A 17,808-nucleotide genomic window follows, 5' to 3' on the forward strand; every position below is an offset into this window, starting at 1 on the left:
CAGTATCATCAAAGGCTGAGGAGCAGAGTGAACATGCATCACACAGTGTGCAGGGGAGAGTGTAACATAGAGGATGGCTCATAGTAATGGATGGATGGATGGAGTGAATGGAATGGTATCTTCTCTCTCATTCCATTTATTCTATTCCAGCCCGTCCTCCCCATTTAAAGTGTCACAAGCCACCACTGTTATAGTACTACACACCTACACACCCCCCACACACACACACACACACACACACACACACACACACACACACACACACACACACACACACTCAAGGAGCACATATGCAAATAAGAAAGACAAGAGAAAAGTGCTTTGTTATTTTTAGTAAACCACATCTCAATGGCCCATTGCCCCCTTTCCCCTTTCAACTGTAGACGTGGTCTGACATTAAACATACCTCAAGCAGTCTCACTGGGGAATAAAGGCAAGTATTAGACTAAAATGTATTAGGAAATAAACATTGAATTATGCATGCCGATGACCTCCGTCCTCAGTATAAATAAACATACAGTATCACTGAGAGCCACAGGCAGTCACAGATGCAACATGCCCACAGGTTTCAACACAGTGTGGTAGGATATAGGGGTGAAATAAGGTTATATTATCTGAGTTTGAGGTCAGATGACAGAGCTCTCTCCCCCTCTCTCTCTCTCTCTCTGACAGTCCCAATTTGCCCAGTGAAGCACTTTTTCAAAGTCTTAGAACTCTTTGTAGTCGGTCTCAGAGAGTTGCAGAGTCTGTTGGACAGGGAGGGAGGATAGATTGACTGATGGGAGTACCTGGCCCTCTGTAACCTTGGCCGTGGTACTGCTGGTGCAGGAGGCCAAGCGGAGGGCACATGAATGAAACATTCTGGATTACAAAAAACTTCTTTGCATAAGTGATTATTCTGGTCTGGTATTAACATTGCTAATTAAAATCAATGAAGCACTGAATCAGGTAAGATGGGACAGAAACCACTGACAGAAATGGCTATCAGGTTATAAGCACCAGACAGACAGGGTGTGTGTGTGTTTGCGTGTGCAGTTGTGTGTCATTCTCTGTTGTGGAGAGTCTGCCGGCTGGTTGGACTGTGGGATGCTTGGTCATAGGTCACTGATCTGATCTGCTTCAGGCTCTGTTGGACTCACTCTAAGAAAGCCACAAAAGGGAAGGCTTTTAGGAGGCTTATAGTTTGTGTGATGTAATCAGGGTATTGTGTTGTACTAGTGGACTATAGTTGTATGACTTGACTGAGACATCATTATTTACCTGATTCCTTTATGATACTTTGGTCAATTTTTAGAGACCGCTTGTTTTTTTTCTCAATTTCATTCCCCCTCTCTGTCTCTTTATCTCCATTTCACTCCTGTCTCTTTATCTCAATTTCATTCCCTCTCTCTGTCTCTTTATCTCCATTTCACTCCTGTCTCTTTATCTCAATTTCATTCCCTCTCTCTGTCTCTTTATCTCCATTTCACTCCTGTCTCTTTATCTCAATTTCATTCCCTCTCTCTGTCTCTTTATCTCAATTTCACTCCTGTCTCTTTATCTCCATTTCACTCCTGTCTCTTTATCTCCATTTCATTCCCTCTCTCTGTCTCTTTATCTCCATTTCACTCCTGTCTCTTTATCTCAATTTCATTCCCCTCTCTGTCTCTTTATCTCCATTTCACTCCTGTCTCTTTATCTCAATTTCATTCCCCCTCTCTCTTTATCTCCATTTCACTCCTGTCTCTTTATCTCAATTTCATTCCTCTCTGTCTCTTTATCTCAATTTCATTCCCTCTCTCTGTCTCTTTATCTCAATTTCATTCCTTCTGTCTCTTTATCTCAATTTCATTCCCTCTCTCTGTCTCTTTATCTCAATTTCATTCCTTCTGTCTCTTTATCTCCATTTCATTCCCTCTCTCTGTCTCTTTATCTCAATTTCATTCCTTCTGTCTCTTTATCTCAATTTCATTCCTTCTGTCTCTTTATCTCCATTTCATTCCCTCTCTCTGCCTCTTTATCTCAATTTCATTCCTTCTGTCTCTTTATCTCCATTTCATTCCTTCTGTCTCTCTATCTCCATTTCATTCCTGTCTCTTTATCTCCATTTCATTTCTTCCGTCTCTTTATCTCCATTTCATTCCTTCTGTCTCTTTATCTCCATTTCATTCCTTCTGTCTCTCTATCTCCATGCAATCCTTCTGTCTCTTTATCTCCATTTCATTCCTTCTGTCTCTTTATCTCAATTTCATTCCTTCTGTCTCTTTATCTCCATTTCATTCCTTCTGTCTCTTTATCTCCATTTCATTCCCTCTCTCTGTCTCTTTATCTCCATTTCACTCCTGTCTCTTTATCTCAATTTCATTCCCTCTCTCTGTCTCTTTATCTCCATTTCACTCCTGTCTCTTTATCTCAATTTCATTCCCTCTCTCTGTCTCTTTATCTCCATTTCACTCCTGTCTCTTTATCTCAATTTCATTCCCTCTCTCTGTCTCTTTATCTCCATTTCATTCCTTCCGTCTCTTTATCTCCATTTCATTCCTTCTGTCTCTTTATCTCCATTTCATTCCTTCTGTCTCTTTATCTCCATTTCATTCCTTCCGTCTCTTTATCTCCATTTCATTCCGTCTGTCTCTTTATCTCCATTTCATTCCTTCTGTCTCTTTATCTCCATTTCATTCCTTCTGTCTCTTTATCTCCATTTCATTCCTTCTGTCTCTTTATCTCCATTTCATTCCTTCCGTCTCTTTATCTCCATTTCATTCCGTCTGTCTCTTTATCTCCATTTCATTCCTTCTGTCTCTTTATCTCCATTTCATTCCTTCCGTCTCTTTATCTCCATTTCATTCCTTCTGTCTCTTTATCTCCATTTCATTCCTTCTGTCTCTTTATCTCCATTTCATTCCTTCCGTCTCTTTATCTCCATTTCATTCCTTCCGTCTCTTTATCTCCATTTCATTCCTTCCGTCTCTTTATCTCCATTTCATTCCATCTGTCTATTTATCTGCTTCCCCCATTTTTAGTGGTCATATTTCTCAGAAGATATGGTTTTGTCTCGGAGGATTAAGGATAAGTCTTTGGAAAGTGTACAGATTTATATTGGTGATAGTACCGATTTGAAATGGAACTTTTGTCTCCAATACCAGTCAACACTGTATATTACAGGCTTCTGTGGTAGATAGGAAAGAAACAATTATTGAAAATGAAATGAAAGTGATTTCCACTCTCTTCCACACACTTTCTTTCTCTGTCTCGCTCCTCAGTGCTCTGTCTTTCTATTTTTCTGTCTCTGTCTCTCTTCTCTCGCTCTCTCTCTCTATCCGTTTCCTTCTCATTCAGGCAGACAGTAAGCTGCTGCAAAGGTAACTCAACACCATACAGCTGTCACTCTCTTCTTTTCCTATCTCTTTCTCTTGTTCTTTCTCCGCACCCTTTCTCTTCCCCCCTCCCTCGCTACTTCACTCCATGGAGAGGAGTCCCTGGTCAGGCTGGTGCTCAGGTGCAGAGCACTAAGTGAGAAAATGGAAGTGTTCAAGAGAGGGATGTTCCCAGTAGCACAGACATCCACCACAGCTGTTCCCCAACACTCCTCCAACCCACACCAGCACCAGCACACAACTGCTGGAAATACCTCAGAGAAAGAAAGTGAGAGTGAGATACATATATATATATATATATATATATATATATATCTCACTCTCACTTTCTTCTTTTATATATATATATATATATATATATATATATATATATATATAGAGAGAGAGAGAGAGAGAGAGAGAGAGAGAGAGAGAGAGAGAGGTAGAGAGAGAGCGAGAGAGAGGTAGAGAGAGAGAGAGGTAGAGAGAGAGAGAGGTAGAGAGAGAGGTAGAGACAGAGGGGGAGGTAGAGAGAGAGAGAGAGAGAGAGAGGTAGAGAGAGAGAGAGAGAGAGAGAGAGAGGTAGAGTGAGGTAGAGAGAGGTAGAGAGAGAGAGAGGGGTAGAGAGAGGTAGAGAGAGAGGTAGCGAGAGAGAGAGAGAGAGAGAGAGAGAGAGAGAGAGAGAGAGAGAGAGAGAGAGAGGAGAGAGAGAGAGAGAGAGTATATATATGTCGTCCAACGTGCTCTGGACAGGGAAAGTGATCTACACCCGACATTTCAATACTGTTCTCCGTGAAGAAAATGGCCCCCATAGTGTTAGTCTTGCGTTATCTTTGCTTCAGGGTTTTGAACCAATCAGGCTTGTATTATCCATGATCCATCTCTCTGTATTCTCCCTACATTGCGTCACTTATTTTGTTTGTTCCCCATGGTGTGTGTCTGTGTGTGTATCTGTGTGTGTGTGTGTGTGTGTATCTGTGTGTGTATATCTCTCTGTGTGTGTGTGTGTGTGTGTGTCTGTGTGTGTGTGTGTGTGTGTGTGTGTGTGTGTGTGTGTGTGTGTGTTTAGAGATCCCCGAGGACCCTCAGACTGCAGAGGTGTATTATTACATGGATGGATTTGAGTCCTGCACTGATGAAGAGGAGGAGGAAAGAGAGGAAGGGGACACCGTGACCTCAGAAACCCTCTGTCATTCCTATGGACAGGTGAGTGTGTGTGTGTGCATGCGTCTGCGTGTGTGCTTATATGAGTGTGTGTTGGTGTATGCAAGCTCTGGAGCTACTTGAATTACTTCTCCCTTCTACTTGAAGGCTGAGACAGAGACAGACAGACTGACAGACAGTCAAGTCCTCTCTCCTGTGTGAAGACAGACAGACAGTCATTCAAGTCCTCTCTCCTGTGTGAAGACAAACAGACAGACAGACAGACGGACGGACGGACGGACGGACGGACGGACAGACAGACAGACAGACAGTTAATCAAGTCCTCTCTCCTGTGTGAAGACAGACAGACAGATAGTTAGTCAAGTCCTCTCTCCTGTGTGAAGACAGACAGACAGATAGTTAATCAAGTCCTCTCTCCTGTGTGAAGACAGACAGACAGATAGTTAGTCAAGTCCTCTCTCCTGTGTTAAGACAGACAGACAGATAGTTAATCAAGTCCTCTCTCCTGTGTGAAGACAGACAGACAGATAGTTAATCAAGTCCTCTCTCCTGTGTGAAGACAGACAGATAGTTAACCAAGTCCTCTCTCCTGTGTGAAGACACAGACAGATAGTTAATCAAGTCCTCTCTCCTGTGTGAAGACAGACAGACAGATAGTTAATCAAGTCCTCTCTCCTGTGTTAAGACAGACAGACAGATAGTTAATCAAGTCCTCTGTCCTTTGTTAAGACAGACAGACAGATAGTTAATCAAGTCCTCTCTCCTGTGTGAAGACAGACAGACAGATAGTTAGTCAAGTCCTCTCTCCTGTGTGAAGACAGACAGACAGACAGATAGTTAATCAAGTCCTCTCTCCTGTGTGAAGACAGACAGACAGATAGTTAATCAAGTCCTCTCTCCTGTGTGAAGACAGACAGACAGATAGTTCATCAAGTCCTCTCTCCTGTGTGAAGACAGACAGACAGATAGTTAATCAAGTCCTCTCTCCTGTGTTAAGACAGACAGACAGATAGTTAATCAAGTCCTCTCTCCTGTGTGAAGACAGACAGACAGATAGTTAATCAAGTCCTCTCTCCTGTGTGAAGACAGACAGACAGATAGTTAATCAAGTCCTCTCTCCTGTGTGAAGACAGACAGACAGATAGTTCATCAAGTCCTCTCTCCTGTGTTAAGACAGACAGACAGATAGTTAATCAAGTCCTCTCTCCTGTGTTAAGACAGACAGACAGATAGTTCATCAAGTCCTCTCTCCTGTGTGAAGACAGACAGACAGATAGTTAATCAAGTCCTCTCTCCTGTGTGAAGACAGACAGACAGATAGTTAGTCAAGTCCTCTCTCCTGTGTGAAGACAGACAGACAGATAGTTAATCAAGTCCTCTCTCCTGTGTTAAGACAGGCAGACAGATAGTTAATCAAGTCCTCTCTCCTGTGTTAAGACAGACAGACAGATAGTTAATCAAGTCCTCTCTCCTGTGTGAAGATAGACAGACAGATAGTTCATCAAGTCCTCTCTCCTGTGTTAAGACAGACAGACAGATAGTTAGTCAAGTCCTCTCTCCTGTGTTAAGACAGACAGACAGATAGTTAATCAAGTCCTCTCTCCTGTGTTAAGACAGACAGACAGATAGTTAATCAAGTCCTCTCTCCTGTGTTAAGACAGACAGACAGATAGTTAATCAAGTCCTCTCTCCTGTGTGAAGACAGACAGACAGATAGTTCATCAAGTCCTCTCTCCTGTGTGAAGACAGACAGACAGATAGTTAATCAAGTCCTCTCTCCTGTGTTAAGACAGACAGACATTCCATTACTATGAATGGGAACATTCATTGCCACATCTGGGAAGCTTAACTTTCATGAAATCTTATGAGCCTTGTGTTTGTGGAAAGAGAATGAAAATCACAGAATGAAAAACATCTGAAGGTGCATAGATCTCTATTTTAACATCTCTGACCAGCACTGATGTGGCTAGCACCCTCTCCCCTTAGTCCTGATGCAGCTAGCTAGTCTCCATTGACTGTCTGTCTTCACACAGGAGAGAAGACTTGATTGACTATGTGTCTGTCTTGACACAAGAGAGAAGGCTTGATTGGTTATGTGTCTGTCTTGACACAGGAGAGAAGGCTTGATTGACTATGTGTCTGTCTTGACACAGGAGAGAAGGCTTGATTGACTATGTGTCTGTCTTGACACAGGAGAGAAGGCTTGATTGACTATGTGTCTGTCTTGACACAGGAGAGAAGACTTGATTGACTATGTGTCTGTCTTGACACAGGAGAGAAGGCTTGATTGACTGTCTGCACCAATGAATTGAATACATTCAAAATGATTGACAGACTATGAGGGGCGGGTCACACAGCATGGAACACAGCTCTGAACCCTTCTATTCTTTACTTCTGCCTGTTCTAATGCTCTGGTTTGTATTCTGTAGTGGTGGTGCATCTGGGTGGGGATTCAGGAGGGATTACTGTTGAATAGTCCTGTGCTGGAGACTGTGGATAAATGTGTCTGTTGTGAGGGCTGGCTCAGAGGGATAAATGTGTCTCTTGTGAGGGCTGGCTCAGGGGGATAAATGTGTCTGTTGTGAGGGCTGGCTCAGAGGGATAAATGTGTCTGTTGTGAGGGCTGGCTCAGGGGGATAAATGTGTCTGTTGTGAGGGCTGGCTCAGGGGGATAAATGTGTCTGTTGTGAGGGCTGGCTCAGGGGGATAAATGTGTCTGTTGTGAGGGCTGGCTCAGGGGGATAAATGTGTCTGTTGTGAGGGCTGGCTCAGAGGGATAAATGTGTCTGTTGTGAGGGCTGGCTCAGGGGGATAAATGTGTCTGTTGTGAGGGCTGGCTCATGGGGATAAATGTGTCTGTTGTGAGGGCTGGCTCAGGGGGATAAATGTGTCTGTTGTGAGGGCTGGCTCAGGGGGATAATTGTGTCTGTTGTGAGGGCTGGCTCAGGGGGATACAGGTGTCTGTTGTGAGGGCTGGCTCAGGGGGATAAATGTGTCTGTTGTGAGAGCTGGCTCAGGGGGATAAATGTGTCTGTTGTGAGGGCTGGCTCAGGGGGATAAATGTGTCTGTTGTGAGGGCTGGATCAGGGGGATAAATGTGTCTGTTGTGAGGGCTGGATCAGGGGGATAAATGTGTCTGTTGTGAGGGCTGGCTCAGAGGGATAAATGTGTCTGTTATGAGGGCTGGCTCAGAGGGATAAATGTGTCTGTTATGAGGGCTGGCTCAGAGGGATAAATGTGTCTGTTATGAGGGCTGGCTCAGAGGGATAAATGTGTCTGTTATGAGGGCTGGATCAGGGGGATAAATGTGTATGTTATGAGGGCTGGCTCAGAGGGATAAATGTGTCTGTTATGAGGGCTGGCTCAGAGGGATAAATGTGTCTGTTATGAGGGCTGGCTCAGAGGGATAAATGTGTCTGTTATGAGGGCTGGATCAGGGGGATAAATGTGTCTGTTGTGAGGGCTGGCTCAGGGGGATAAATGTGTCTGTTGTGAGGGCTGGATCAGGGGGATAAATGTGTCTGTTGTGAGGGCTGGATCAGAGGGATAAATGTGTCTGTTGTGAGGGCTGGCTCAGGGGGATAAATGTGTCTGTTGTGAGGGCTGGCTCAGAGGGATAAATGTGTCTGTTGTGAGGGCTGGCTCAGGGGGATAAATGTGTCTGTTGTGAGGGCTGGATCAGGGGGATAAATGTGTCTGTTGTGAGGGCTGGCTCAGAGGGCTCGGGGCATTTTGGAGCATTGTTCACTGGCACACTTTAGTGTTTGCCTCTTTATCAGTGAGATAATATTTGAATTAGTTTGGCTCTGCTGGCTCTCAGGTTTTTCCTATCCAGAGTTGCACAAAAGCCAACCACTAATCATCATTGGAGAAATCCAAACGAGAACAATGTGAATTCAGAGAGTAATTTTCCTCTGTGGCCGGATGCCAAGAGGCGCCTTGGCAGGATGAGACTCTATGGTTTTACCCAGGGATTCCCGGCTTTGTAGTCCTGGTGTGTGAGGACTTTCATTTCACACACACACACACACACACACACACACACACACACACACACACACACACACACACACACACACACACACACACACACACACACACACACACGCACACACACACACACACACACACACCAACATTCTCATCATTGGATTAGATATTACATTTATAATATTTATAATATTACATATTTGGTCTTTATAGGTTAATATTAGATTCACTTACAGATGTACAGTAGGATCTTAATTTGAGCCAGTTTGCTACAGTAGGAAAATAATCCCTCAGCAACAGGAAATGTTAATTATTATGTGGATTATTATGAATGGACATTTTTTGTAGGGGTTGATACATTTTAAAGTGGAAATTACAAACTTTAGAAGCCTTTTTAAACCTTAAACACACTACAAGTTTGCATTCTCAGTAACAAAAGAGTGATCAAATTAAGACCTACATCTTAAAATGATAGCACCAGACCTTGCCCAAGGCTACGAGCCTCACTGTGTAGTTAATGAGTGTTAATGTGCTGTGCTGTGGATCCAAACTCCCATATGCAGCATTATGGAAATGTAATGATCCCACATTGTTCAGATCAATCTAATCCCTACTAATTGCAGGCTTATTAGACAATACAATACAATGCAACACAATACAATACAATGCAACTCAATACAATGCAACACAATACAACACAACACAATACAATACACCACAACACAATACAAAACCTTATGAGACTTGAGGCTTCTCTAGCCAGACTGCAAGCTCATTTAGTAATAGAACACCTCTGATAACAAATCCCTGACACAGGATATACTGTACAGATGTAGGATCTTAATTTGAGCCAGTGTGCTACAGCAGGAGAATAATCCTGCAGCAAAAGGAAACCAGAATTATTATGTGGATTTTAATTAATGGACATTTTTGTAGGTGCTGATACATTTTTCGTCCGAGTATATCAAGTCTGACATTTCTAAGTAGAAATGACACACTTTAGAAGCCTTTTTAAAACTCAAATACACTACTAGTTGGCATTTTGCAGGAAAATTCTCATCAACAAAAGAGTGATCAAATGAAGATCCTACATCTGTACATTTGTCAGTATCAGTATTTTAACCTTAATATCTTATACATTTAATACCATAACTTTTATTATGGCAAGACCATCTAGGGTTCTTGTCATGCCCGCAGTCAAATTCCCTGTGCCCGTTGAGCAGTGGTGTGTATTCATGGATGCCAACAGGGAAGCCAGGCTTCCCCAAACAAATTACCAAGAACAAAATGAAAAAACATCAATTATTTTATCTTTCACCTGTGTTTCAGAATTTTCCATCAATTCGCAAGAGGCTGAATGTATCTCACAGGAGAAAGCATCCGAGCGAAACAGTGTCCCTCTGTCTCTCTACGTGTAGGCCATCTTTCTGATGCTGTCTGGTCCAAATAAGTATGACATTGATGCCGCCCGTAGCATTGAAGACAAGGGAAGCCAGCCAGTGTTTGGCCTGCCTTGACAAAAAACTATAAAAAATGTGCCAATCAGCGTTGAGCTAAACTGAGCTCAAATGTGAATGGTCCTGGCGCACCAAAAAGACTGCGTCACTCTTATCAAATCCCATTGAGAGCATAAATCATTGACAGGAAATCTGGAATTGTTGCATCTCGCTGTGTTGTTGTCCTCCGGTGGCTAGCTAGCCAGCAAGCTAAAATTGGCCCTTTCCTAAATTAGTCATGGACTGAGATAGGGCTGTGCGATATGGCCAAAATGATATATCATGTTATTTAAAAAAAATTGATGGTATTATATGTTTTTTAATAATAAAAGTTCTAAATGAGCTTTATGAGAAGTGCGTGACTCTAGGTTGGCAACACATACATTCTAAGGGATTTCAATGGGTCTCCATTCTGATTGTTTTATACTGTTCAATTCAACTTCAGCCCCCCAAAAGTCATCATTGTCATCAATTTCTGCATTTGAGACCATTTCCATACTGTCACGTAGGGCTGCACGATACTGGCAAGCAATCTGGGCCTTATTTTTAACCAAATGTTGCAATTTGACTTGTGGTTTAGAGCAAAACACTTGGGTTAACTGTTGGAATCATGGAAATAGAATATCTATCCAAATGATATAGTTACAATATAATAGTGTTGTTTGACATGACAACGAATGAAAATGCAAGAGATGAGTTATTGTGACAGGGTAGGAAGTAATGTGTTTCCTAGGGGACCTATTATCTTTGGCTACATTGAATGTTTTTTCTTAGCTACTTCATGTAGCCAACATATTCTTGCTTTGCGTTTACCTCTTTCATTTAGAAGACACTGTTGCTGATTTAGGTCTACACCATTACTGGTATTATCAGGCTGTATAGCTAATTACGCATTTAATTACACATTTAAATTACACATTTATTAGCTAGCTAGCGATTGCGGCTAACAAGATTTAGGAACAACTTGCTAAGAAAAGACAAACTAGCTGTTTGCAGATGTAAGAAACACAAGCTAATAGTGTAATTATGGAATGCTAGTAGATTTATATTAAGAAGCAAAGTGACAACTGCATCATTGTTGTCAACATTGTTGCATTTGCTGCATTGACCATGCAGACTGTATGTGTCCCCTGGACGAGGAAAAACAAATGCGCTCCTTGAGTGACAGGGGGCGGGGCTAGGTCTGTGTGGAAAGCATTGTGGAGAGAGATGACTCAAGTAGCGAAGTAAACTATACAAATGGACGTTACACACTGCGTGTCACATTTTAACAAACCAAACATTCAAATACCGTTATAGAAGGTAAAGTAAAAACCTAAACAGGTCCGTGCATCAATACCGGTATATCGCAAAAAACTGTAAACCGACCAACCCTACACTGAGATAATTTTAAGTTGTGCTTTTACTTAATTCCCTGTACCCGGCCAATGACTATAATGGTGATTCTGATCCAACCATTAATTAATACATTGTTGTGCCCCTGGCCTGAGATGATGGAAGTTCAATATGTAGCTAGATGTAGAAGGCCAATGAACTTCTTAGAGATAGGCCCCTTTTTTCTCCACTTCCGGTCTGAATGACGTGCCCAAAGTAAACTGCCTGTAGTTCAGGCCCTGAAGCCAGGATATGCATATAATTGGAAAGAAAACACTTTGAAGTTTGTAGAAATGTTTAAATAATTTAGGAGAATAGAACACAATAGATATGGTAGAAGAAAAACCAAGCTGACTTTTTTTGAGAGAGAGAGAACATCCTCTTAGAAATGCAAGAGAAAGGTCATATTGAAAATTAGCTCCCTGGATGCAATTCATATGGCTTCCACATGGTGTCAGCAGTCTATGTTCAAGGTTTCAGGCGTGTAACTTCAAAAACGAATAACAAATATCAGTTTTAGTAGAGGGACAGTCTTGGAAATTCATGTTTGCGCGCGCCATGAAGACATTACGCACCTGCTAAAATCAGTTTCCTATTGAACATACTTCTTTCCGAAATAAATATTATAGTTTGATTACATTGTAGGGTGTCTGAGGAGTAAATAGAAATTTATTTTATCTACAAGTTGAACGAGTGGATTACTCAAATCGATGGCGCCAACTAAAAGGACTTTTAGGGATATAAAGAAGGATTTTATCTAACAAAATGACACTACATGTTATAGCTGGGACCCTTTGGATGAGAAAGTAAGTGAATATTTAATCGTTGTATGTGAATGTATGAACCTGTGCCGGTGGAAGAATACCAGTCCTCAAACAATCACATGGTATGTTTTCACTGTAATAGCTACTGTAAATCAGACAGTGCAGTTAGATTAACAAGAATGTATGCTTTCTGCCAATATAAGACACTTTTATATGTACATAAATGTTTAAAATCCATAATATTTCTGACTATTTATTTGAATTGCCTGCTCTCCAGTCTCACAGCAATTTGTCCCGCTAGCGGGCCACCTGGTCCTAAGAAGATTGAAGTAGTTCTAACTTTTCCCATGAATAGAAGTTAGGCTAGTGAGCAAGCATTTTAGCCAGGTAGCCTAGGACAACAATAATAAAAGTGTGTACTGTATGACAGAGTGACAGACCGTTTCATCCACATGAAAGAGAGCAGGATGACATTGGCGTTTCTCTACAAGTAGGGTGAGTCAACATGTTTTTCTACTTGCATGAACGCACACACACACAAATCAGAACCATGGACAGCCACATCATATTTAGCTTACATTGATTGGACTAAATAGTTTTTGGTATCTTTTAGTTGTCACTGTATTAGACTAAGCAGAGGTGATTTGATGATGTTGAAATGGTGCTGGAACAGTGGAGGCTCCTGTTTTCTTTGCGACTTGCGGTAACTCTGTGGTTCTAAAGCAATAGTTGTTTAGTGGTCCAAAAATGTCGGGAACATGAACTTGCTTGACCTTTAGCTGTAGGTCATGTAACTGTCTGTTACTGTACATGCAATATGCTTTGTGGACTTCACTAGACAGAGGTTGCTCTCCAGATTTGTGATAAAACAAAGGTGTGGTTGAATCTATTCTGCCACTGTGTCTTCTTGTTGTCTCGGCCTTTAGGCCTGTGTATCACTGTGGCAAGGCATGTGAACTAGCAGGTTATAGAGCAAACAATGCAATTATCACAACACATAATATGGATCTTTTTGAGGGTGTGGGCTTCCCCAGTGATTTTACCCATGCACCACTACTGCCACTGAGTCACGGTATTCTCCTCCTATTCTGCGCTCTGTAAGCCTACATGAATGGTGCTGATGCATAGCTGGTACCCAACTCACTAACGGCTGTCAGGTTGCTAATGAATGGTCTGGTACTCAGCGCTCTATTGTCCCTCTAATCACTCTGATATCAATGCAAATTAAATCAAAATCACATCACATTAAACACTTCATGATTTGAATTTGTATAATCTGAATGATGAGAATAAATGCTGATGGGACTTAGAGGGCCCGTTTTGAAATGGACACGGGGCTTTCCCAGCGGACACAATTCATTTTTAAAACATTCACCCGGTCCACACCAGGTCTGATCCGAGTGAGGGAAGTAGTAGAAGAACATTTTTGTTGTTGTACTTTATTAACCAGAGCAGAGGAAGGGAGACAAACAGAGCATGGTGCTAGGGAGCAGGGGAGAGGCTGTGTGGGTGTGTTTGTGTGTGCAATGTGAGTGACATGGGAGCTGGCACAGAAATACAGAGAGACAGAGAGACACACAGAGACACAGAGAGACACAGAGAGAGACAGAGACACAGAGAGAGAGACACAGAGACACAGAGAGAGACAGAGACACAGAGAGAGACACAGAGAGAGACAGAGACACAGAGAGAGAGACACAGAGAGAGAGAGACACAGAGAGAGACAGAGACACAGAGAGAGACAGAGAGAGACAGAGACACAGAGAGAGACAGAGACACAGAGAGAGACAGAGACACAGAGAGAGACAGAGAGAGACAGAGACACAGAGAGAGAGACACAGAGACACAGAGAGAGACAGAGACACAGAGACACAGAGAGAGACAGAGACACAGAGAGAGAGACACAGAGAGAGACAGAGACACAGAGAGAGACACACAGAGACACAGAGAGAGACAGAGACACAGAGAGAGAGACACAGAGAGAGAGAGACACAGAGAGAGACAGAGACACAGAGAGAGAGAGAGAGACACAGAGAGAGACAGAGACACAGAGAGAGACACACAGAGACAGAGACACAGAGAGAGACAGAGACACAGAGAGAGACAGAGACACAGAGAGAGACAGAGACACAGAGAGAGAGAGAGACACAGAGAGAGACAGAGACACAGAGAGAGACAGAGACACAGAGAGAGAGACACAGAGAGAGAGACACAGAGAGAGACAGAGACACAGAGAGAGACAGAGACACAGAGAGAGACAGAGACACAGAGAGAGACACAGAGAGAGACACACAGAGACACAGAGAGAGACAGAGACACAGAGAGAGACAGAGACACAGAGAGAGAGACACAGAGAGAGAGAGACACAGAGAGAGACAGAGACACAGAGAGAGACAGAGACACAGAGAGAGAGAGAGACACAGAGAGAGACAGAGACACAGAGAGAGACAGAGACACAGAGAGAGAGAGACACAGAGAGAGACAGAGACACAGAGAGAGACAGAGACACAGAGAGATGGCAAGTACTGTTAACCCGCTCTAGTAGACTAACTTCTTGCTAGTTATTTATCATCCCATCTGATTACATAATACTTGTCTTGACTGCATCAAACCGAGAGAAGCTAGTTCATTCTTAATTTAGTTACGCAATGATTTTCATTCAGCATTCTACCCCCCCTGCAGAGAGAAAATATATTCCCTCTTTCCCCCGACACACACATGAGGGGATATCTCAAGGCTGCAACCCAATCTCTTCCCACTGCACCATGAGAGAAGGAAGGCCAAGCTAGATTAAAACTATTTGTCACTGTTGGGAGAAAGGACAGGAGAAAGGAGAAAGGTAGAAAAGAACAAAGCGAGCAAATAAAAAAGAAGAATTCAGCTTTGGGAGTTGGTAAATGAGTGTGTTGCCAGAGATAAGTAATGTGTCGTGGAAATTTCCTGCATTACCAAATCATGAGAGAGCAAACCACACACAAGTCAGAGTTATATCATAAAGTCCATATTTAATTATATGAGCTTCACCATAGCCCTGTTTGACTCTCAGATCAATTCAGTGTCTATAAATGAATTCTCTGAGAGTGCTTACAAAACAATTCTTAGTATCATTTATAGCCAAGACACACCCATCTCAACTCACATGACAAATAACAGATCTTAGGAACATTACAAAGGAAGACTTTACTTGAGAGAGGAGTGTCCCATAGCCAGACAGCATTAGCTATAAATTATCGTTCAGTTTGCTCTCCTAAAACGAGGTTCTACTTCTCGTTCTTGGTACAACATAGTACCAAAACATTACCTCATCCAATGGCATATATCAATTGTCAATTCTAGATACATCAAAAATACAACCCCTCCTGGACAAGCTCACGGAGAGGAGTGACTGGCACACAGACATTGTGGAGCCAACTAACTGGTCCCCTTTAATCACGCCATCCCTTCACATGGTTTAGGAATAGTTACAGACACATTCACAGATAAGACTAACCTGACTTCTCCCCTCTCTGGGCCCCAAGTAACTGAGCCCTAGCAGAGAAGGGATAACTGCAAACTGCCAACAGTATCATCCAAAAGAAGACATCCTAATGACAAATATCTCACATAAGCATTATTATGTAAATAAAACATCCTATTTATCAATGTTACCTAACTAATTGTGATTCTGCTACCACACATGACAGGTAGTTGGATGTAGCCTTTCAGCTGTGGTGGAGTCAGAGTGAATCCTGTGGAGGAGAAACGGTTTAGACTAGTTCTCTCTTAACCATGCACTCCCTGCTTGTACAGGTTTGTCCTCCTAGATGAAGACACATTTCCCACAGATTCATTAGTTGTATAGTAGGGCACTGCACGCTTCACCTCACCTCTGAGATGGTGCCAGTGTGGCTTCATTCAAACACTCCCTCATCTTCTCCAGCTCTTTGTAGCTGCGACATTTGTCTCTCCATGCCGTCCTGTTGGATGACAGTAACGCAGGGTAACGGGGGTGACTCCCTCTTTCCCCTCCTTTGTCACATGGATGTGGCACACATCACAATGCTGTACCCAGGAGAGTCCAGCCAGGGTCTAACACACACCGAGGCTATGCAGCAGCTGCTGTTTCCTGGCCCCTTGGAGCCTCATCAATGGAGACATTGTCATGTGACGCCACGGAGAGGAGCTCCTTCTGACAATCTGACAGCTGAAAGATGTCTCATGGCTGATGTTTGCATTTCTCCTCAGCAGCGGTGCCGTGGTGGTGTGGTGCCCTGGGGGCCACGGAGAGAGGGGGATTCTGGGATGTGGTGTCTATACAGACAGTGTGATTGGCTGTTGCTGTCTGTAGGGGGAAGGGATCGGAACCCCTACCTGACATATCTGACAGGGTCGGGGAATCCCTGAGAGAGCTGCTGTGTGCTTGTTGTTGTTGTACGGCTCAGCTCACTGACCTCCATCTCCAGAGATCCACTACCTCTCTGTGTGTAGTTGGACTGCTTGGACACCTGCTCAAATGATTCTCTAGGTTCGTTTTATACCGGTGAAACATACTCGGGATACTCCAGCGCGTGTATTATGATGACCGTTTGACCCTGTCATTTACATCAAAATGACAAGTTAAACAGCTGTAAGTATAATAAACGATAACTGTGAACTCTGACCTTTGTTGTTCCTCAGGACAGCGACCTGGAGGCCATGATGAGACACATGGAGCAGGTTCTGGAAGGAGAGCTCAGCGGTGAGTTAGAACACACCACGCAGGGGGTCGATGGACTTGTCCTAATGGCAGCAGAGTAGTGAGAAACCAGGTTACAAGTGCTCTGCAGTGGTAATTGATGTAGCTGCAGCCTACCAATGTTAAGGATATTGATGTGTTTCCACACCGTGAACACACTCCTACATTAACTGTACTGGAAGGCCTGTGGTGGGCTGAGAGCCTGTCTGGTTGGAGCATTGATCAGGTCTTTCACTGTGCTGCTGTTTACCGGTGCTAGAGTAGCTATATCTGAGGTGCTTACCTTCGTATGGATGTCTGGATAGGGCTGGGATGTTTTCCCTGCATTACATCCTCTCTATACCTTATTAGGCTTCTTCCTCCTGACATGTTGAACACGTTGATGTTGTGTGTTCTATAGGTAGGTGTAAATCCTCCTCTCTCACCGTCCAGCATGCTCACCACAACACCATTCAATGCATTTCCTGTCAAGCTCCCTTCTTTCTAAACAAGTCAAAAAAGCACTTATTTTTCCTCTATTTTCAAGTTCTCCATTTGATATTTGAAGAAATTGATCAAGTTACTCCTGTGTGTCCAAGCACTAGATTAGTCTGTTCTGTCACTAATAACAGACAGACTAGTTACTCCTGTGTGTCCAAGCACTAGATTACTGTCTGTTCTGTCACTAATAACAGACAGACTAGTTACTCCTGTGTGTCCAAGCACTAGATTACGGTCTGTTCTGTCACTAATAACAGACAGACTAGTTACTCCTGTGTGTCCAAGCACTAGATTACTGTCTGTTCTGTCACTAATAACAGACAGACTAGTTACTCCTGTGTGTCCAAGCACTAGATTACTGTCTGTTCTGTCACTAACAACAGACAGACTAGTTACTCCTGTGTGTCCAAGCACTAGATTACTGTCTGTTCTGTCACTAACAACAGACAGACTAGTTACTCCTGTGTGTCCAAGCACTAGATTACTGTCTG

The 17,808-nt window shown here is 43.0% G+C and overlaps 1 protein-coding gene across 3 annotated transcripts in view; it reads left to right on the forward strand.

Annotated features, from left to right (window-relative positions):
* The window catches only part of nek11 (NIMA-related kinase 11), a 168,013-nt gene that overhangs the window by 61,197 nt on the left and 89,008 nt on the right, over positions 1-17,808 (forward strand). For all 3 annotated transcript variants that reach the window (XM_065027659.1, XM_065027660.1, XM_065027658.1), the window contains exons 13-14: positions 4,405-4,541; positions 16,780-16,840. In XM_065027659.1, coding sequence (XP_064883731.1) covers positions 4,405-4,541; positions 16,780-16,840 — 198 coding nt within the window. The remainder of the gene's footprint in view (positions 1-4,404; positions 4,542-16,779; positions 16,841-17,808) is intronic.

This window comes from Oncorhynchus nerka, linkage group LG14, assembly GCF_034236695.1.
Source record: "Oncorhynchus nerka isolate Pitt River linkage group LG14, Oner_Uvic_2.0, whole genome shotgun sequence".
In the NCBI taxonomy this organism is placed as follows: domain Eukaryota; kingdom Metazoa; phylum Chordata; class Actinopteri; order Salmoniformes; family Salmonidae; genus Oncorhynchus; species Oncorhynchus nerka.